We start from the raw sequence: 24,008 nt of genomic DNA on the forward strand, positions 1-24,008 counted from the left end.
CAAAAAAAAATCAGTAAATAATGAGTTTCAATCATCAATATTACACTAGGCGATTTGTATTGTAAAAACAAGTCAATTGTCTTTCAACAACACAACAAATTAGACATTGAATAATACAATTTTTCAACATAAACGTATAATCGAATCATATTGGTTAAAGTTTTCAATTATCCGATTCAAACAATTCAAAAAAATTAAAATTTTCCCCCAATTTTCGCTAATTTTATAATTTAAAACTCACTTTAATGTCTCAAAAGTGATTTAATTTCAATATAAAAACATCATCAATAGGAGATAATCAAAGGATTTAATTTATTTAAGGTAAAAACACGAAAAAACTTGTAAAATTTATTTTTTTCATATGGATTTTGGTTTGCATCAAATTTTATACTTTTTTTTCAATATGAAATACAACAACACTGCTTGTTGAGCACAAAAAACAACCAGACGCAAATAAATCGCCATTTTCTTGCATTAAACTGTACTTATTTACGTGAAAACCGATTGTGTGAAAGTTTATTTTGTGATACAATTTATCATTAAAGGGATTATGGATAGATTTTCATAAAGGTGATTTCTTAGTGCTTGTGAAAAAGTTTTTTTTCTTCATTGAAAAATTTTTCAAGCTCAATTTTCTCTTGTCGTATAGAAAAATTTATGAATTTTTAATAATTTTTTCAATTCTTTTTGTGAAAAGTTTTTACAGCTAATTAATTTGTTATTTAACTAAATCATTGCATTAAGGTTTGCACTATCGCTTGACCCATAAGACCTTAAACAGGTCTATTTGATTCTCAACAAAAGAAACATTTCAATAATGATTTTTTTTTATACTCACTGCGGGATTGCGTCTGGGTGTATTCATCAATTATTACATCCAAATCTGATTATTTATTTTGTCCAACTTCTTCTCAATTTCAGCAAAAGTTTTAGTAACTTATTAAGAAATAATGGTGAATCGGAGAACAAGAGCGGCTAAGAAGAGCAATGAAAAGGATTCTGCAATTACAAAAGATTCGGATAATGACGGTGAAATAAATGAAAGTTCAGACAATATAATTCAAGAAACAGTCAGTGAAGATAGTAGAAAAAAGCCAAACAATAATAGCAAGAAAAAGAAAACGACAGAGACTGAAAAATTAGATGAAAGTGAGAAAGTAAGTAAACGAACGAGAAGACGTGGTAAAGATCCAGAAGAAAATAATGAAGAATCTGATAAACTGGATGAAAATAATAAAGATTCAGTGGATAATAATGTAGATCAAGAGGGGAAAGATAATGATCCAGAAGAAAATAATAAGGATCCAGAAGAAAATAGTAAGGATCCAGAAGAAAATAATGATATTGACGATTCAGTGCAAATAATTGAACCAGTTAATTCAGTACAAAGTATTGAAGATTCAGAGAATGAGGAAGCAATAGTGACTGAAGCAGCACCAGAAGAGACAAATGGAGATCCATTAAACTGTTCAGATCCAGAAGTTGAAGAAAATTCAAAAACAGTTAATGAATTTTCAGATGAGGATGAAAGTTCTCCATTAAATATTGAAAATTACCTTCAAATTGAAAGTTCTCTACAAAATGATGAAGAAAATTCACGACAAGTTGAAGAAAATAACATTCAGGATGATGAAAATGCATCAGAAAGTGGCGAGAATTCAAGACAAAATGACAGTGAAAAACAGAAAAATGATGACTCAAATGACGATACACAGAAAGATGATAAACCAGCAATTGGTTTAAGACTAGTGCCATTAAATTTATTATTAAGGCAAGATATTCTGAATAAACAAGATGATAAAAAGGGCAGTTCCAGGTCGACTCGAAAGTCAACTGGAAGGAATCGCAAGAAGGCATCATATATCGAAATTAGTAGCGATGAGGATGAGCAGATATCACTAAGTAGCGAATCATCAGAAGCTGAAAAGAGCAGTAGTGATGATGATGAGGAAAGTCTATCGTCTTTGAAACGTAACACAAGAAAAAATAATAGTACAAAATCTAGTAAACTAAGTAATGGCACTAAAGATAAAATTTTCAAGGAACCAATGTCTCCCACAAAAATCATGAAAAAAGGAAAATCAGTCTCGATAAATTTAGAAAAAATGCCAGATAATGTAAATAAGTTGATGAAATGTTATCGTGTTAATGATGATCCAATTGAAATGTGGTCCGAAAGTGACGATTTTGAGAATATGATATCGACAACAAAGATTGATCGTGTTGCATTGGATAAAGAGAAACAAGATCAAGATGTTGTTGAAGTCGTCCGACCGGCTCCAAGGGAATTAAAGCGGTCAGGTAAGACTAAGAAAACTGAAGAAACTGAGTCGGAAGTACCAGAAAAACCTAAAAAGGAAAGTTCAAAAAAGCCACAAAAAGAGAAGGAAGTAAAAGAACCAACACGATCAAGATCCACACGAAATGCAGCCATGAATAGAAGGAAAATTGTTGACGATGATTCCGAATCAGAAAAGTCAGAAAGTGATGAGAGTGAAGAAGATGTTCCATTGAAAGTTATAGCTAAGTCATCCACAACAAATAACAAACCCACAAGAAGTACAAGAGGACGTAATTCAATTGCAACATCTGAATCGGAAGTTGATAAGGAATCGACATCAAAAGAACAGTTAAAAAATAACTCAGAGGATGAAAAGGTAAAAGATTCAAAATCAAAGGATGACAAAACAAAGGACAAAAAGTCAAAGGATGATCATTCAAAAGAAAAAGTCTCAAAGAGAACCCAAAAACAAGAAACCAGCTCAGATGAAGAAAAGAAAGAAAAAGAAACAGAATCCAGGTCCACACGATCAACAAGAAACAATAAAGATCAGCAAAATGCAGCCAAAAAATCCAAAACCGAATCTAAAACGCCACCAGAAAAGCGATCGTCACCGCGTAAGGAGAAATCTTCAAATTTAAAAATCACAATAAGTTTAAATCAGAAGAAAGTCTTTAATCATTCAAATGATGATATTGAAGAATCATCAAAATCTGACAGTGATATTAGCAGTAAAAGCGACACTAATCCTAAGGAAGTTAAGAAAAACAGTAAAATCAAGAAAATCTCATCAGATACATCCGATAGTGAGGATGAGCCATTAACAGCACTCAAAAATAAATCAGTTGAAAAGGATGAAAAGAAATCCAGTGACAAAGAAAGTGACAATTCCGATAAAGAAAAGGATAAATCTGATGGTGATGAGACATCGCCAACAGTCGATCAGAAACTCAGAAAACGCAATAAATTTGAAGCAAATAAAGAATTTAATAAGTTAAAGGAACTGATAGAGAAGAAGAAGAAGAAACAAAAGGACAGTGACGATGAGGATGATACCAAAGATAGAGTAAGGAAGAATGATAAGGGAAAGGAAAATCACGACAAAAATGGCGAATCAACTGTAAATAGGAATTTCATTTACTTAGGCTTTTTTACAATTTTTCCGACTAGAATTTGAGCTTGTATTGTAGATTGTTTGTTAATTTTTTATTAGACATTGAGTCTTGGATACGTCTGAATATCTATCCAAGACTCAATCTATCATTTACTGCTAATTTCATTCAAATCCCAAACTATATCCATATCTAACTAATCAATTTTCTATTCAATCTACAGAATAAGACATCAGAAAAGTCAAAGCGAAAACGACTTTTATCAAGTAGCGAGGAAGAAGAAGAGAAAGAAAAAGAAGAAAACGACGACGACAGCAGTAGTAACAAAAAGAAAAGGTAATTACTGCATTATTATGCTTATAAAATGTCATCATTTTTACAACATTTTTTTATATATATTTAATTAATAGCAGCAAAAACGATCTCGAAACACCTGCAAAGAAGCGAAAGAAAAACATGGATGATGATTCTGATTACAATAACTCTGGTGGTGAAGAAGACAAGAATAGCGATGAAAGTCAATCGAGCGATGATGAGAATGGTGGTAAAAGAAAAGTAAAACGTAGTTCTGATGATGAGGATGAAGACATAGATGAGCTTGAGAAAGGACGTGGAAAGATAAAGCGCAGGAAAAGAATCAAGAAAATTGATAGTAGTGATGAGGATGGTGATGATAAGGGCGGAAAAGCATCGGGTCGTAAAACTATTCGAAAAATTATGAGAAATGATAAATTGGATATATCGACGAAGGAAGCAGCAAAAATTGAGCGAGAACGTAAACAGCGTATTGAGGAACGTCAAAAAGCATATAATCAGTTTTATGATGAACGTCCAGAAGAAGTCAAAGAAATTACTTCATTAGTTCTTGACTTTGATGAAGAAACAAAGGAACCGCTACTTGAAGCTGACAAAAAGTTGGTAAAAAAGCTCAAACCTCATCAGGCTAATGGTATTAAGTTCATGTGGGATGCATGTTTTGAGTCTGTTGAACGATGTAGAAAGGAATCTGGATCTGGATGTATCTTAGCTCATTGTATGGTAAGTCTAGCATTGTAAAACTTGATCTTTAAGGACATACCACTGATAAATTCTATTTTGTATCTTTTCAGGGTCTGGGAAAGACTTTACAAGTCGTTACTCTCACTCATACCCTCCTCGTCAACAGCGAAGAGACCGACGTCACTCGAGTATTAGTTGTATGTCCCCTAAATACCGTGCTCAATTGGGTCAACGAGTTTCATAAATGGCTGAAAGGTATTAGAGGATATAATGAAATTGAAATCTATGAAATCAGCAAGCTTAAACAGAATATTGACCGTGCTAATAAATTAATGGAATGGCATAATGAAGGCGGTGTAATGATTATGAGCTATGACATGTTCCGTAACTTGACAAATGACCAAAATAATCGTTTACGTAAAAAGATCAAAGAATCTCTTCAAACATCATTGATTGATCCAGGTCCGGATCTAGTTGTGTGCGATGAAGGTCATTTACTTAAGAATGAAAAAACATCAATTTCTAAGTGCATGATGAAGTTGAGAACTTCACGTCGAATTGTCTTGACCGGTACGCCATTGCAAAATAATCTCAAAGAATATTACTGCATGGTTCAATTTGTTAAGCCTAATTTGCTCGGAAAGTATCAAGAATATATGAATCGTTTCGTAAATCCAATCACAAATGGTCAATACACTGATTCAACTGAGTATGATATTCAAGTTATGAGACGACGTGCTCATGTGTTGCATAAAATGTTAGATGGATGTGTTCAGGTGAGTTTTGAGAATCTTTAAGCATCAAGGAATTGTGTTAACATTTATTTATCCCACAGCGTCGTGATTATAATGTTCTAGCTCCGTTTTTGCCACCAAAACATGAATACGTCCTGTCCATTAAATTATCGCCAATGCAAGTAAAACTCTACAAGCACTACATGGAAAATAAGGCACGTCAAGGTGACGACACCGCCCGTAAAGGCTCAATTCTATTTCAAGATTTTCAAAATCTTCAGCGTATTTGGTCGGCACCGAAGGCATTGCGTTACAACAGCGATCGATATGAAGTCGAAATGCAACGTAAGCGAGACTTAGAGTCTGAAGAGGAAAGTGAAGGTTCAATTAAGGACTTTATTGATGATTCTGAGAGTGCTGTGTCAACAAGCAGCTCATCTGATGGTGGAAGTGATGATGATGCTCAAAGTATCAATTCCGATGAGGAAAATAACAAAAAGAAGAAGAAGAAAAAGGAAAAAGAATTTGTTGCACCAAGAAGGACAAGAGCTGCAGCTGCTGCATGTAAGTTAACTGCTTATTTTATAGAATTTTAAACTAAATTTTTACTTCCAACAGTTCCGTCAGAGTTCGAAGCTGAAGAAGAAGAAATTGCTGCAAGTTCAAAAATGGAAAATCCAACAGAATGGTGGACATCAATATGTCCTGAAGATGAATTAAATAATATCGAGCATTCCAGTAAATTAATGCTACTTATGTCTATATTAGAAAAATGTGAAGCTATTGGTGATAAGTTATTAGTATTCTCACAATCTCTCTACTCACTTGATGTCATTGAACATTTCTTAAATTATATTGATGATCAGACTCAACATAATATTGAAAATGCATCATTTAAGGCATCGTGGACATTGGGTCAAGATTATTTTCGTTTAGATGGCTCAACACCTGTTGAACAGAGAAATTCAGCATGTAAACATTTCAATAGTCCTGATAATCCACGTGCAAGATTATTCCTTATTTCAACACGTGCTGGTGGTCTTGGTATTAATTTGGTAGCTGCAAATCGTGTCGTCATATTTGACGTATCATGGAATCCATCGCATGATATTCAAAGTATTTTTAGAGTTTATCGTTTTGGACAGACAAAACCATGTTATATTTATCGGTTTATTGCACTCGGTACAATGGAAGAGAAAATTTATGAACGTCAAGTAACAAAGCAAGCTATTTCTAAACGAGTCATTGATGAACAGCAAATTGATCGACATTATAATCAGAATGACTTGCAGGAACTTTATAAATATGAATTAGAGCCAGACGATGAGGTACGTGAAATTCCAATCCTTCCAAAGGATCGATTATTTGCAGAAATCCTTCAAAAGTATGAGGATACAATATGGAAATATCATGAACATGACACACTACTTGAGAATAAGGAGGAAGAGACATTAGATGAAGATGAGCGTAAACAAGCATGGGAGGAATTTGAGCAAGAAAAAACACGTCCACAGCTACAACAATATTATCCACAACCACAAATGAGAAATACAGGCCCAGTTACGTCTAATAATATCTTTGGAATTAGAACTGATATTCTATTAAAATTATTGTCAATGAAAGCAAGACTTGATAATCCAACAATTACTGAAACTAATGTTAAACATGCGATTCCGTTGTTGATGCAGGAACTCTACAGACAGATGGATCGTGGAGAGTTGACTGTAAGTATAATGAGGAGCTCTGTTCGCTCGAGTGGACAACAATACGTTAATGTCCTGGACGTATTTATGTCCACTCGGGTTACTGCCTTAAATCCAGACAATAACTGACATTCTAACTCCAATTTCCTTTCCTATCCACAGCTATATCAGCAACTACTAGCTCTATCAAGCTCCTTGGAAGTGCCCCAAAATTACGGCGGCAAGTTCCAAGTCAATGAAGCATTGATGCATCAGACATACAATAGTATTAATTCTATGCCATCAACATCATCACATGCAACAAATTTGTATCGCTCACAGGTAAATATTCTATGGCTTTATGTCTAAGTAATTAAAATTTTTTAATATACCATATTGTTCCATTCACAGCTTCTGGCTAGACAACAAAATTTGTCAGCACAACTTCAACGTCAAAAGCAGATGAGACGAATGAGTGATACAGTAATTGAAATCGATTAAAAATTCAGACGAGACTTTAATAACTAAAAAATTATGTATTTAAATAAGGATGAAATAAAAAAATAATATTTAATTAAAATTCGAAAGAAGGAATGTGAAGCACATAGACACACACATAAAAATTTTCAAATTTTTTAAGTTTTAAGAATTATTAGTTTAATGTGAAAAAAAAAAATCATTTTTAAACATCTTTTTTTTTTTCAATTATCGAAAATTGAATGAAATGTGAATAAAAAAAGGAAAATAAAAAAATTGAAAAATGTTCACGTAAAATAAGTTGGAAGTCTTACTTACTTGCTGTTTCGTTGGATTTAATTTCGATCAATTGAGATTTTTGGATGACGTCTGGAGTTTGGATGACTCTATTGCTGGCCACAATCAAATTCGACTTTTTTGTACAAAATCTGAGTATACTTTGAGCTCTAGTCAACTGGCTTAAACACGAACATTATAAAGTATCTTCACCTATGTCGGATGGCTAGTGATGCTAATATGATCAAAAATGCAACATGGAGACATGGTCCGGCCTTTTGGATGCAAGTTCTCTGAATTGGACTTTAAGTCAATATGATGCAGATCAATTCAAGGATTTGTATCGACTTGTTCATTTCAGACACATTTTATCGTTAATGATTCAGGTAACGGCATGATTTCTCTATTTCTTAAGTTCCTTAATTATTTACTTCGCTGACCGTAAATATAAGCTGTGATCCATGGTTTCTCGCAGTTGACATCTTAAAGAGACTCAATAGCTGCTTACCATTTGTTAATTACCAATACCAAGTACTACACTGTCTCTATCAACAACCTTTTTCCATGAATTTTTTGGCCGCCATCTACAAAATCAGATTTTAAGATTTTAGTAATGGGAACTTAACTTCTAAGAATATGTCCTGCCCATCGGAGCTTATTGATTATTTTCTAGTGAACCTTCTAAAATCCTTCCCTACCAATAATCCAAACTGCTTGCTCAAATTCTACAAGTGAAGCTAACTGTATTTCTATCATTGAACATGCTTGTCATTATGTGCTTATGTAAGGACAAAATTCTGTCAATTCAGAGATATATCAAATAATATCATAAGATCCACGCCAATGAGGAAGTCATTATGTACTCCTAACCAAAAATAGACTCATCATTTATTGCTGTACAGTAAGTTTCTATCTGCTTCCAATCAATTTCACGTGTCTCATTTTAACAACTTCAAATGAGCTTCTTAATAATACAGCCGTAGTCATAAAATCGAAATGAACATTGCCAAATTGGACTTAAAGTCAAGCCTTAATAGAAATTTGCTCATGCCAATAAATTAAATTTTAACAACACTTAATACCAACCTAAAATTAGCAAATTCCCATTTAGGATAAAAATACGCCAAATTTTTTATTATTACATCTTCAAAATTCCACCTTTCTTTGCGGTGCCGCCTTCACCATTAAGAGCTTAAAATTGTACATTACTTACGATTTTAATGCTACATAAATCACGCATTTGGAATCGCTTCAAAGTTGATTTATGTCCCTGTTTATGTCGTATCCAATTTGAAGCTTTAGTTTTGCTGAATTTTATTGTTTTGATGATCATTGAGGGATGTAGAAGAATTTGTTGTAGCTTAGTAAGTTGTCAAGAAGATTTTATGTGATTGCTGACAGTGGTAATTTTGGCAAAAATTGGAAGCAGCTTGAATTTTGGTGAAATTTTACGAAATGATGGCATTTACTTGGAAAAATTTGAATTTTACTGTAGAAATGATTGCTTTGATTCAAAATTTAGTTTCATTTGTAGAATTGCAATTTGATTCCTAAAATTGATGTATTTATTGTGTCAGTTCAGCCTCAATTGAAATTCAATTCATTGGATCTAGCTGCCTGTTTACTCTAGCGACACAAATGAAGAAGGCTGCCATATGGCATTTTCATGGAGGCAGCTTCCGTTTGGTAATTAATAAAAGAGCTTTATCAAGAATTTAAATTTGAGTGGCGGATCCTGATTAGCACATATTGAAATGTTGTTGCCATGGCCATGATGGCATGACTAAGAACCAAGTGGTAGCCACTTGCTTGAAAAAAGTTCAATTTGCCGCTTGCCTGTTTCTTGGCTCTTAGTATACTGCAGTCTTGACGTCATGGCAGCAACATTTCAATATTTGCCGATCGGGGGAGCCTTCTCCATTTGTGTCATCCATGTCAAAAATCCGACCCGAATGCGATGTGACCACGATTTGGATTCAGGTTAATTTGCACACCATTTCATAGTCTCCATGACCTAATGCCAGATTTTGTATCAATTAACCGACTTCTGCTATTCTGGCCAGTTATTTGTCACCCAAATATCATCAAATGCCTTTATTTTACTTGACAGTCTTTACTTAATAATAATTACAATGATAATTTGTGCTGATGCTGTCAACATACATGGAACGTCAGCTTGTGTAATTATGATTTACGTACATGGATGATGATGGATGTAAATATGAATTTTCTGTACACAAATGTACTCGAAAAAGCACAAAATTAGGAATGAGACAGCAACATGTGGTAAATGAGCTTCACCTCTGGCTATTTCGGATGGAAGTTTGAGTAAATTATGATAATTTGTTAACTGCTAGCATATTTACATTAACACTTTATGGAACAATGACTCAATATAAATATTGACAGCTCAAATTTATTTATATTTGGTACAAATAGCCAATAATCTATAAATTATGATGTGATTTACACTATGCTGAACATCAATAATTGCATGTCAATGAACCTTTGCTTTTGTCGCCGACAATCTCAATTCCATGTGCATGTTGCAATTACTTTTCAATTCAATGAGCACTTAATGTAATAAAATTAATATAATTTTGTAAGAATTTTTAAGGAAATGACGCAACAATGGGACTTAAAGACTATAATTTATATGAGGTCATAATGATGGGACGATTAAATATCAATTTTTATAAATTATGTTTCATAATGGGATGCTTGGCACTTCCTTTGGATGAAGTTTTGTTGATCTTTGGACTATTTATGATGAGGTAAGCAATGTGTATGGAGTCGGGTGAGTATGTGGTTGAGTTTTCTTAATAAAATCATAAGATTTAACGGAAATACCAGAGATACTCATGATAGGGACATTAAGTAATGCTGTTGACATGATATTGGTATTCGTAAGGTGTGCGAATGAGGAATATATGCAATCACTTGCTCCATTTAGCCTGACTATACTAAGTACCATCCTCAAATTCTCGCGATGGAAACCGTCAATCTAAGCCACTTAGTGTAAACTTGCCGCAAACCTTAAAACTAACGATTGCTAATTGGTAGACGGAGACTAGCAATAGAGTCAACTTTAGACGCCATCTGAGGCAGTATGAATCACAATTGATCTGTCCGGCCAACAAAGTAAGTAAGTAAGTTACACGATAATCAAATCGAAATGATAATCATGAATTAGCATGATACATACATGTAGATAGCAAGACACAAGCCATGTAGAGCTATGTAGATTCAGATTGACAGTGTCATTCACTTGGTAATCAACACAGCAGCCGAATTGAAAATTGGCATGCGATTACAAGAGATAGGACAAGTTTCAAACGACATCTGAAGGAAGTCATGAATGACAATCGATCTGCCAGCGAAGTAAGTAGTCTTTCCTTAGAATCTCTATCAACAGCTTCTCTTCATGACTTCTTGGGCATGCATTTTAAAATTATCCAGTAAATATTTAATTAGTTACTAATATCAAGCACCAGATGATCTACAATATTAGCAATAATCACACCAATTCCACATCCATTACAACATCCCAATCCAACTAATTCAATTCCTCTCACTTTTGTAATTAAAATTCAGTCATCATCCATTATCACAGCAAAAAAATCTCAGACTTTTATCAAATTAATATGAGAAAAAAAAGCAGATATGCCAGAGATATGCAAAAAGGCACCTAATGAGATTTGAAATGACAATCTCATTAAAAATCAAAGAAACAATGAAATAATAAATCCGAAAGTGTTGTCCACAACTTCATTGCAGTCAAGGATTTTATCTTCATCTCAAATGATTACTCAATTTTGGATAGATTATTGACTTTTCAGTCCTCTTAAGATCTTCATCATCTTACATCAACATGATAATGATGATTATGAAGGCTCATTTGTCTACTTTTTAAGAAGAAGCTGAAGCATAATGAATTTTTTTCTTTGTCTTTTGTTTCTTTTGGGATGTTTCCGCTTTTATCACTTTTAAAGACATTATAAGGAGGATAAGTCTTGTGTAAATTTGACATTAAATCTTTGTAAAATGTTTATCTTTTTGATTTTGTGAGGAGATGAAATTTTAATGATTTTTGAAGATGTTTTGACTATATTGAGCATGATATTAGGTATAATATTGAAAGATGGTAAGCAAATAGAACTGATGAATTGAAGTGGATTGGTGCTGATGAGGTAGAAATACTGAATGTTAGGTTAGACTCGAAAAGAACAAGTCGGCTAAGCAATCCGAAATTCTTCAGCATGTCGATGCGACTCTGGACGTGAATTTAGGTCAAAATCGTTTCCAAGTCGAAGTTACGCCTGCCTTGAGTCGGCGTCCCTGCTTCTAGAAATTCAACTTTTGTCACCGTTTTGGTTTTTAAATTATTTTGCATACCCATCCTATCCCATTGAATTTTAGTACTTCTCCAAATCCAACTTTTGTCAGTCGCTAAACATCCTTAATTTCCAGCAGGCTTCATGCTCGCAACACCATATAGTTTATTGACTCTATTGATTTATGTAATTATTCACATCCATTATTGAAAATGTTAGTCGCGAGACATCGTCTCGAGATCATCACATCTTTGATATTATTCGTCGCACATCCTTATACATCCATAACTCTTCCCATATTAAATAAAATGTTATAAATTCATAAAAAAAAAGTTCAAAAGAAAAAATTATGCAACATCATAAAAGAAATTTAAATATTTTACTACCTTTATAGCATATAGCGATTGTGTCTTATAGACCACAGACAGACAGGTTAATATACAGAATAAATGAATGTGGATAATGAAATCTATTGAAAACTATCTGTTGACCTACTTGAATAAGAAACAATCTTCTGTTTTCTTTTCATTCGCACTGTGAAAGATCATTAACCTTGAATTTGTATCTGCTGTGAATTTGGGGATTATGGAGATTAGATTAAAGGTTTAATATTGGGATGCAAATGAAGGTGAAGTGGAGCTTTGGATTAGGATAAGACGTACTGCTTTACATTTGTCTTAATTTCAGCTTGATGCTCGTCTTATGTCTCACTTGACGACGCTCGACTGTAGTCTTACTTGACAGCTCGACTTTAGTCTCTTATTACAAAATTATCAAAATTCCCAAAATTCCAATATGCAGCCACAAAAATGTCAAAAATTCAAGACCAAAAAAAAAAAAATCCCCAAAATATAAAAAATAAGTGAAATGACTATTTGCACAAACTTAAACATGCCATCCGGTAGAAACTGATTAATTTTAATAACATTTCTCTATCATATTATGTATGCATCTTCAGTTTTGTCTCTCCAAAATCCAAAAAAATCACTTTCTTCCTCTTTTCATTGTCGCGTCTCTTCGTTTTGCATTCGACGATGTCACTCGATCACATTCGTTATGTCAATATTTAATGGTCAAATAGAAAATCAAATCATGGCTAATTTCAGTGCATATCAGTAAACTCTGCAAAAAAAGATGAGTTTATTAATGATCTTTAAATTTCTCTCAAATGCTGTCACACTCAAGTTTCTCTTCTTTTTTTTCTGTTTTCGTCTGTAGCTTCTGCAAAAAAAAAATATCTTCTCTTTTTTGTGGATATGTGTACGTATACCTTTTGTGAATTAATAGTGACATAATTTGTTGCTTTCATAAAAATCGATCATGACGGGAATGCTGAGTTAGCTACTGTGCCAAATGTGTCTGTTTGTCAAATGACTTGTTATGAAATGTGTTGGAAATGGAGGCGATCGTGATTGGTTTTGAAAGCAAGTCAGGAAATGTATGCAAAGCAAGGATTATGATGGAAATCAAAGCCAAATGAGACTGAAGTCGAGCGTCAAGTGAGACTAAAGTCGAGCGTCAAGTGAGTCTAAAGTCGAGCGTCAAGTGAGTCTAAAGTCGAGCGTCAATAGAGACTAAAGTCGAGCCATCAAGTGAAACTAAATTCGAGCCGTCAAGTGAGATTTAGAACAATCGTAAACGATGATTCTAGTCCTCAAAGAAGATGAATTTGCGCCATAGTCTAACTACATGTTCGGAAAGCACATTCTCTTGCACTGTTGGATTTGTAGTCAGATGTGCAATCATATAATCAGGTTCTACTATTCGATGTCATCATGGGATTATGTGAGCTGTTCACTTAGGAACAACTTAAGACATCCAACATGGCCAAAGACATATGATACTCTAAAATGAGGACCGACACCAATATCAAGCTGTTCTTTTGCACCACATTTGTGAACAATCTGAAATTCCTGAACATTATCATCAAAATGTCTCCAAGGAACAACCAGCAAGTCATGAACAAGCTTAACATTTAATTTACAATCTTAATACCACTGGATATCCATATTAAATTATAATTGATACTCCACGCATTTTTACCTCATTCATATACCGAATTACTTTGAGTTATAAAGGCATCAAAAGTAAATTTATCTGTTTATAACTGTTGTTATTTATTGATATGCTGGAAAGTAATAAGAAATGATGAATTATGGAGAAATAAAAAGTTTTTTTTTCATTATTCAAAGACGATTAAAATTTCATTTTAAATGTCATAAATGACGCGATGTGTTGATTTCTATGAATTATGTGAGAACAATAGCCCACCATGGTGCATGATCGATGCTTATGGGGATTTGATGTTAAGATTACATTTATAACTATTTTTTTGTGAAAATTTTGGACAAACTCGATTGAAGTTGAGAGTTAAAATTGGTTGAGAGCACTTTAGAGATTGGATATAAGTGACGTCCTTCAATATTTGAATGTAGAGTCATTGATAAGTTAGTCTTTCAAGTTTGAGATTCAAAATGCACCAAAGTGGACTCAAATACATTATAACTGATTAATGATAAGCTAATGGCAAGGCAATGTCAAGTTGAGAGCTGATTCTGATGCATTTCATGGATATTTTTTTGGACTATGCATGATTTAGAGATTAGCAGAATTGATCAGGCTGTCGTGAATGTCATTCTATGCAGATCCTGTTTGGAAGATGGTCCTAGTTAATCAGGGAGTCATGAACCTCATCCTGACAGGCAATGAGACCGATTTTAGGAGCCGGAGTACTTCATGACTAGCTTTTTGCCCGTTAGGGGTCTATTAAGTCACTTAACCTCAAATTATCCCAAAACTATCCATATTTTCGATCAATTCAGCTCCTCACTTCCCACTAACCCACCTTACTCATATGAAAATTTCGATTGTCTTCTTCTGCCTTTCATGCCTTCGATCTTAAAACGATGTGATTATTAAAAAATTTATATTCAAGCATAACATGCAATATCCATACCATAAATAACAAAAATTTATTGTATGTAAAAGATTTCATTAAATGCTATGAAGATGTCTGTCGATTGCTTTTTTTTGGTAAAATAATTCTTATTTATTGGATGAATGATTTGATTATGAAGTGTTTGGGAGAGAGAAGCTAAGTTATTGGATTATTTCAATTTAATGAAGTGATTGGTGAATGTGTTTTTATTAATAAGATGAGGATATGAGGGAGTTGAGGAGGTTGATGACATTAGGTGCGTGCATATCCCCCATATACATACCCAATGTAGGTATAAGTTGAGTGTATAAGTAGGTTTAGGTTGGGTGTTTAGGTAAGTATAAGCTGGGTGTTAATGGAGGTATAGGTTGGGTGCATAGGTAGGTATAGGTTCGGTTCATAGGCAGGTATAGGTTCGGTTCATAGGCAGGTATAGGTTGGGTGCTTAAGTAGGTATAGGTTGGGTGTATAGGCAGGAATAGGTTGGGTACACAGGTGGGTATAGGTTGGATGTTTAGGGAGGTACAGATTTGGCATATATGTAGGTATAGATTGGGTATATAGTGAGGTATATGTTGCATCTATAGGGAGGTATGGGTTGGGTATATAGGAATGTATAGGTTAGATTCTCATCCTTTTACTAGAGGTCAAAATCTCCAAACCCCTTTTACACCAGTACCATTAACGGTCTAAACAAGAATATCAATAAATCATGCATACACAACAAGTAAGTAAGTATACATCCACAACTCTTAGTTCTAACAGACAAACTCAAAACAGTTTAAGAAACAAAAAACAAAATCAAGTGAAAGTTTTCAAACAAAAACATCATTTAAATAAGAAGAAGATGTAAGAAGTAAAAGAAATAACATTGTGCACGATTTACTTCACATCTCATGTCCGATTATCGAACTATAGGAGGAAGATGTGAAATAACATGTGCAATGGTAAGTGTCAAATAGTCATAAATTGTAATCAACTACATCCATTTCATACAGATCATCATCAAAATTGATTTAAACTTTCTTTCTGTCTCATTAAAAGCTTGATTGTCTTCTTTTTGGTCTTAAAGTGTGATACAATCGATCCGGTGCCGGTCTACGCACAATGCTAATGTAATCGATTTTTGTTTTGTTTTTGTGTAGCTGTTTTTGAATTAAAAGAAGTGAAAAAATTGAAAAATTATGAAATTTTAATTTTCTCTGACTTTTTTGTTTAAGTGCCTGAAAAGCTTACTGGCTTGGGGACCGTTCACCAGTTACGTAACGCTTGAAAATGAATTTTTGAACCCCGATCCTCCGGATTTTGATTTTTTGAGCTATGACTTGCCATGCCCCTTCCCCCTCCTATCCCTAAGACCGTTACGTAACCCATGAACAATCCCCCTTATCAAATTTATTGATAGTTATTGGAAATAATCCACAAAAATATGAGGAATTGAAAAAGCTGTTGAAAATAAAAATATAAATTGGATATTTATGAAGTATTTAGTGGTTGTTAATTGCCTACGGGTGTGGATAGTAAGGATTATGATTTAATAGCGTTGATTTCGGAACTATCACACGATATAATCGTGGAAGCTCGTTTAATGTTTCAACATAAAAATTAATTAAAATATTTATTTATCTTGGGGGCTTGAAATGTTAATTTGGACTGATATGTTGATCTTTTTGATTTGATAAGTAACTAAATGGACTTGTTTACAGCTGTAATCAGAGATAATATGATTATTATGATTTTTTGTGGATATTAATGAAGTTAATTAGGAATCTGGTAGCATTATAAGTGAATTTTGGTTACTTATAGAGCAGAGATGAGCAACATGAGTTTCGCGGCACGGAAATGTCATTATTTGCATGCCGTGTAAGGTTTTGGTTAAGGCTTATCAGTTGTTCTAGCGTGCTTAATTCACTAATAGACAAAAATATCAATTTTAAGGTACCGTAGTGGTCTTTATGTACCATGAACCCTTGCTCACTATCTGTTAGGGATTCTTTGATTCTAAAATCTGACTCCTTCCCTACACCAGAGTCATGTAGAGCCAGAACCAGATTTTCAACCTTTTCTACGTCGCAAGCATTCCGGCTTCATTGCTAACTCTAGAAACTATGCTAGAAATAATGATGAACAGCTTCATCGGCACAAATGATTCCTCCACGATGCGATTTGGCCAATAACACTCAGATCATGATCTCTAAGCCTTATTGCATCAAAAATAATACCAAATTTCACAAAAAAATTCCATTTAAACATCGAATTTCTGATTAAAACAAAACCATCGATCACCCTTTGAACCCTCAATCAAAATTGATCATGGGAATCCATGATTCACTGCTGAGAAATTATTTTAACCTTCCGTAAAATAACAAAAAGAAAGCAATAATAAATTCATTAAGTTTTTACACATATACCGGTTATAGGATGTAACCTTTTACCAGTTTTTGTTTTTTTGTATTTTTGCAGCTAAAAGTCAATTTTTTAAATCTTTTTCCTGTCATCTGGACTCATCAGTCAAAATAATAAAAAATTATGCAATACAGCAATGGGAATTATGCATAGTTCAGCTATGTAAAATTTTAAAGTCGGAGAATTCTCACACGTGCGAAATTAAATTTAATTTTTGACCTTTTCGTGAGATTTTTTTTATTTTGGAGTCAAAAGTCAAGAGGCAATATGGTTACTGGAGTTTTTAACTGAATTGAGATTGTTACGTTGGGATGGATTTTGGTGATGAAAATTAATTATATTGGACAATGAGGTGAATTAAGGAGCTGCTTATCCGAACAGAACAACGGGTTCACTGGGGTATCGCTACGTCGCCGTATTAATTGTCCAAATGGCACCGTGACTAGGGTTTCCAGAATTCCCGTTCCCGTGAAATTTCGGGAATCGGGAACGGGAACGGGAATGGCCTTCGGGAACGGGAATATTCCCGGGTAATTTTTACTCCAAATTTTTTAAATTTTTTTTTTAGAAAAATTGATTAAACTTGAATAAATATACAATGAATAATGTATATAAACACATTAGTTTTAAATTATTAATTAAAAGACATTTTTTCAGAAAAAAATTCTAAAAATTGAAAATTTTAAGTAAAAAAAAGTTTGGTTAAGATGTTTTTTATATGAAACGAGAATTCGGGAATATTCCCGTCAGATTTCGGGAATCGGGAACGGGAATTCCCGTTCCCGTTCCCGGGAATTCCCGGGAAAATTCCCGTTTTTGGAAACCCTAACCGTGACGAGTAATTTCGATCCATTTTTGGGGTTCATCGAATTCTCTTGGGTTAATAATGATGTCGATCAAAATTAGTTACGTATCAATTAAGATATAGCAGAAGCAATCATTTTACCTAGGAACAGAAACCTGTTCAACCGCTTAATTAGCACCTTACGATTCACAGTAAATTAATAGTAACTAATCATTATCATCAAGAAATGGATGGGGCTAATCGGATTACCAACTACGTACCAATCCCACTTTCTGTTGAGAGGCCGCTAATCTAAGTCACATAGTTGGTGGTGGATTTATCTGGGCTCTGGTTTTATGGTCTGTGTTGGCCTAATGAGTTGCCATACTTTGATCTAATAGCTAAAAGACCCAAAAGAAACCAAACCATGCTGGATTTAACGATGACCACCTCAGCTAAACAAAAACAGAATAACGAAGCCATGGACCACAATTGATCTGTACGATCATCACAGCAAGTAAGTATGGAGCTTACCAAAGCAGACCATTACGGTCGATAAGACACCAATACGTCGTCCTTATGCCAAAATGATTGTCAAGCAATTTCACTGGGGAAATTTCAAAGATAATTCGTATAAATATCATTAATTACAGTATATAAGAAGCTGATGAAAAGCTCATGCAATAAGGCAAGATTCAGGTATATTAAAAGCTTGGTAATAGACTCACTTAAATCTCAGCCATGGCAGTAAGTAATATACCATAGACAGTAAGAGTTAACTCTTCAGTTCATTTACCTTAACTCATTAAACCTCTTCATACTAACTAAAACCCTTACCGTAATCCATATTACCCAATTTACAATCATTCACAGAAGCAACAATCAAGTCCATTACAAACCATTCACTTCCATATGATATGCAATACAAAAATCCCCCCAATCACTAATTCACTCAAATTATAGACAATAGACCTTCATTAATATATATTCATTTCACTCACATTTTCGGCATCTTCATATCACCGGCAAAAAAAAAAATTATGTCTAGAAAATGTAAAAGCTCAGCTCTTTTTGCAAAATAAAGAGACTCTTTTATTGTTCCCCACACACAGGCATCGATTATGTAAATTTTTATATATTTTTCAAGCATTTGCCACTTGTCGTATAGATGAGATATCCCACAGACCATTAAGTAAGACAAAGATAGACGGAAAGACGAAAAAATATTGAAGATCATCATTGACATCCCAAAAGAAAGTGAAATTTTTATGGAAAGACTATAAAACTATGATGAGGTGTTGTGCTGTTATGCCATATGAATTGAAAATGACCCTTAAACTATTCATCTGTAACTGTCAAAAAACTGTTTATAAATGACACTGTCGAGAGATTTACTGACCGATTGAGTATGAATAGGACTTATGGTAATTTAATCGACAGCTTTATATTTATGGACATCAATATTTTTTTTGTATGATTTGGATGTGCGGTTTTTGTTATTCTGTTAATTTTTGATGAGTTCGGTCTCGGTTTGTTTGTTCAGCAATTAAATTTAAATTAACAAAAAGTATCCCGATCAGCACATGATTTTTCATGGCATTAGATGGCGGCCTCGGTCTCTCAAAGATGGTGAATGGGGAACACAAATGGAGCCTAGTGCTTCACTTAGCCTAACACCACTAAGGACCAAACCCACCTTCCCGTGGTGAGAAGCCGTTAATCCAAGCCACATAATAACAGACAAACTGGGCTCTGGTTAATCAGGGTGCGTTGGCCCAGCAAGTCGCCATGCTTAAATCAAAGCTATGAAACCTAAAGGAAGGAATACCGGACTGGATCTATCAATGACGATCAAGGCTAAATGAAAAGATGCCTTGGCCTCAATGGAAATCTACAAGAGAAAAGTAGTTCTGGTGCTCCAAGATTCAGCCAGCAATAGATTCAGATGGAAAGCATTTTGAAGTAACCTAGGGTCCAAGTCGGAGCATGGTTCAAGTAAGATGCAGCCACATAGCATCCAATCGGCAATAATCGGGCAGTTAACATAGAAATTGACACTTGGACGCCATGGAGAAGCCACTTGCATGCCATGAGAAATTGGTGCTCCTAAAGTACAATAATATATTAGAACCAGTCATCAACTGGACATTAACTTGCCATCAACTAGTCATAACGGATTTTTGTCCATTCAGCTGCTGATCGGGCATCTTTTCCTTTTGGATATTATGTCTATGTTATATCAATACCCTTTACAGATATCAAATATTGTTTACTGACCATACGCAAGCTTTTGATACATTCGAATGATTTATGATGTTGTGGATGATGTAAGAAAATATGGTAATCATAAATTTTGTATTTTTGTGCCCTACATTTTGTGTTGTTTGGAAGAAAATTTTAGATTGAAATGATAAATCTAATGGAGCATTGAATCGGTCTTGGAATCAGTAATCAATAATGCTATTAAGTTTGTTTCATTTACTGAGGCGATAATTGAACTTTTCAGGAGGTATGTAAGATAAATTGAGTAGTAAAATAATGAATGAAAATGAACATTATGTTCAACAAGATTATTGCTTATTACATGCAAATTTAAATCATTTTCATTTGCCCTAATTCGAATCATATGCAATGAAAATGCGGCTCACAGACTTCCTTTTTAGGCTTCAGGCGATATTGCGATCGATGGAGTGATTGTGATCCCAATTTAAACTGTAGATCTACTGAGTGCAAAGGACAGGCGCATCCTCATTCGTTAAATAATCATTAGCTATGAAAAAGTTGCGGACAATTCAAGTTTCAAGTCAAATTTTATCGTTTCTATCATTTTTGTCACTGTTGTTACAATTTAGTCTCTTTTGTCAACTTTTTGGTATTGCCACCTGAGCTGTTTACCTCCCAGTGGTTCTATTTTCCCAAAAGCTGTAGTGTAGCTCAAGATCTCAATGATTTGAATAGCTAAAGGGTTATTACCTCGTTTTTCTTCATTTTTACACTTAATTCACACATTTTGTTCAATTTTAAGCTTTATGACTTCAAATATGTCTAGTCATTGACCTATTCAGACTCATGATACCCAAATCCAAATGTCACATAGGATACATCTATTGCTATTCAAAAGGCCTCGATCACAATTTCCCACACTATCACTTAATGACCATATTATTCCTTTCACTAAGATGCTCATCTGCAAACTCAAAAATCATTATGTCATGCATGAGAAATTATCATAAAATTGTCATTTTTTTTTTTACTTTGTCACAGTTGAATTTTTTTTTATTATTTTTTTTTTAATTATCATTCATACATATACATTTCTATGTCTCATAGAAAATTATTTATAAAAAAAAAAAAATTGTAACAATCAATTAACAAATATTTACAAAACTATAACAGCAACACAGCACACGTAGCACCTGTAGTGAGATGTGAGATGTCTTTTTTTTGTGTTTTTTTTTTTCTCTCGATTTTATCTTTTTGTGTTCATAATCGTTATTATTCAAAAATCAGTTCATTTGCCTTTATGTAACTAAAGGAAGTTTGGGTAGAGAGTTGGGGGGGTCAATTATGCACCTTATAATAATTTAATGATATAATTCATCAATATGATTAACGATCGAGGATTAGTTTCTTATTTTTTGAGAGCGAGCGACAATTTTTTTGACTTAATATCGATGGCACGTTTACTTCTTGATTGGGGCACCGTATGTGGCTTGTGGGTTAGCTGGTACATCATATCCACCTGTGAAACCGCCAGCTGATGAACCAGCTGATGATCCTGAGAATCCACCGGATGATGATCCTGAGAATCCATTACCTGATGATCCTGAGAATCCATTGCTTGATGATCCTGAGAATCCACCTGCTGATGATCCTGAGAATCCATTGCCTGATGATCCTGAGAATCCAGTATCAAGTCCTAATGTTCCTGTGAATCCACCAGCTCCAGCGCCTGCAGATGCACCTCCGAAACCTCCAGCTCCAGCTCCAGCACCAGCTCCTGCACCTCCGAAACCACCAGCTCCAGCTCCAGCACCAGCTCCGGCTCCAGCAGCTTCCTTTTGTGTCTTGTATTTAATGAAGTAAACCTCTGGTTTGCTGACTGGAATTGCGGCTGGTTGTGGTGCAGCTGGAATGTCAAGATCTTCTGGTTTCTTAACCAAAACGTAGATCAATGTCTTTTCTTCATTTTGTGCTTGTGCGGCAGCAATTTGTTGTGAGATTGATGGAGCTGATGGTGCCTTGATGAAGATGATCTTGTAGTGCTTTCTTGGTTGTGAGAATTGTTGAGCAACAGCAGCATTGTGTGATTCTTCATCTGGTGGTGGAACATGGACGTAGCTGCATAATTCGGATGGAAAGAAAAGAGAAATTTTTTGTTATTAATTTTTTGCTGCTTTTTCTTTGCAAAATGCAAATTTTAATGCTTGTGGGATGTGATATGTGATAATTTATGGATTGTCTATGGATTATTGTTAGGTTTTAGAAATTTTGTGGAAGATTTGAGAGAGATTTTTGCATTTTTTGTGAATTTTTTGAGGGAAACTGGCTGTTAAGTGAGTTGGATGGTCGCTAGATTGTTTGAAATGTCTTGGATTAGGGATTCATGGGTTACTAAGATTGATTCTACTGCTATTAATGCATAGCAATGAAAGTCGCTCTAAATTCTATAATTTGAGTCATTTGTGCCTTTACACTTTTGATTCCCATATCCACAAAACTCAAGATTTGAGGCTAATCCTCGCTATTAACTGTCTAACACAGATCTAACACTTTATAGTCTAGGAATCTTCACTTAATTCACTATTTGATTATTATACTTACATGTGCTTTTGTACAATTGTTCCTTGTGATCCAGCATCAGCTTGTCCAAATCCTGCACCGCCGAATGATCCTGATGAAGCACCTCCGAATGATCCTGATGAAGCTCCGCCGAATGATCCTGCTGAGGCACCTCCGAATGATCCTGATGAAGCACCTCCGAATGATCCAGCTGATGCACCGCCATTAGCGAATGATCCACCTCCATTTCCATGACCGTTACCGAATGATGCACCATGACCATTGCCATTTCCGAATGAAACACCACCGCCATTACCGAATGATGATGATGATCCACCGCCGCTAGCGAATGATCCACCGCCATTTATGGTTCCAAATGATGGTGATGTATATCCACCACTAGCTGCACTAGCTCCAGCTGAACTAAATCCTTGATTGAAACTTTGTACTGGTGCTGGTACTTGTGCTGGTGCATTATAATTATATCCACTTGGTGGCTCTGGACGAGCATTAACGGCAACAGCCAAAACAGCGATTAACACAAAACTCCTCATTTTGTTGAATGAAAATGTTTAATCCTTTATTATTTTGAGAAATAGAGACTCTTTTCACAACACTGTGTTATCTACGAAAGTGAAATTATAAGACTGATGATGCTTTTTGACTGTGAGGTCATATTTATATTCATCTCATCTGTAAGTTGCGTGTCTTTATTTTTCTTCTCTTGTGGCTTTTTTTTTTAACCATATACTCAATGAAATCCATTGAGAGATGAAGCTTTCTTCTCGCTCACAAACTATCTCGCACCTTCTCTTTTCGATGATGAGCTTACTGACTTACATTGTTATATTATTGCTAATCTGACTGACTTAATATATGCTATGTATGCATTTTTTTATTTTGAATTTGTATTGGATATCTATTGAGTTATGAGATAAATTGTTGTTGGTATGGTGTGCGATATACGTGCATAAATTAATGATTTTTTTTGCTGCTGCTGCTGCTTTTTTTTTTTGGAGATGAATTTAAATTGGATGAAAAAATTTAACGGAAAGTTTTTTGTTGAGAGTTTGTTTTGTAATAGAGTTAAGTGGACATGATGGAGAGAATTATTGATGTTTATCGGTAAGGCAAAAAAAAATATTCAAATTTGGTTCCGACTATTTGCAATAATTAAGTAATAAGGAGGTTTTAGTCGGCTGA

The 24,008-nt window shown here is 34.3% G+C and overlaps 2 protein-coding genes across 4 annotated transcripts; one reads left to right on the forward strand and one right to left on the reverse strand.

Moving 5' to 3' along the window:
* The first annotated feature begins 176 nt into the window (after positions 1-176).
* Positions 177-7,477, forward strand: XNP (ATRX chromatin remodeler XNP). Of its 3 annotated transcripts, none has more exons than XM_070634274.1 (9): positions 177-321; positions 922-3,401; positions 3,617-3,729; positions 3,804-4,431; positions 4,503-5,168; positions 5,228-5,690; positions 5,745-6,850; positions 6,992-7,150; positions 7,220-7,477. In XM_070634274.1, the coding sequence occupies exons 2-9, from the start codon at positions 951-953 to the stop codon at positions 7,307-7,309; spliced, it is 5,676 nt and encodes a 1,891-aa protein (XP_070490375.1). In that variant the 5' UTR covers positions 177-321; positions 922-950; the 3' UTR covers positions 7,310-7,477. The 3 variants fall into 3 exon arrangements, with proteins under 3 accessions (XP_070490375.1, XP_070490376.1, XP_070490377.1); XM_070634275.1 differs by having other exon boundaries at positions 3,807-4,431; XM_070634276.1 differs by having other exon boundaries at positions 922-3,347.
* Positions 7,478-21,331: 13,854 nt separating this feature from the next.
* LOC139086572 (pupal cuticle protein 36-like) lies at positions 21,332-23,423 on the reverse strand. Its single transcript, XM_070635060.1, has 2 exons — positions 22,848-23,423; positions 21,332-22,364 (listed from the first exon to the last, which is right to left on the reverse strand). Exons 1-2 carry the CDS (start codon positions 23,357-23,359, stop codon positions 21,707-21,709), a joined length of 1,170 nt encoding a protein of 389 aa, XP_070491161.1. The 5' UTR covers positions 23,360-23,423; the 3' UTR covers positions 21,332-21,706.
* Between the last annotated feature and the right edge of the window lie 585 nt (positions 23,424-24,008).

The sequence above is a fragment of the Chironomus tepperi genome, unplaced genomic scaffold, assembly GCF_022539635.2.
Source record: "Chironomus tepperi strain 1889 unplaced genomic scaffold, CSIRO-AGI_Ctep_v1 contig_85, whole genome shotgun sequence".
Lineage (NCBI taxonomy): Eukaryota > Metazoa > Arthropoda > Insecta > Diptera > Chironomidae > Chironomus > Chironomus tepperi.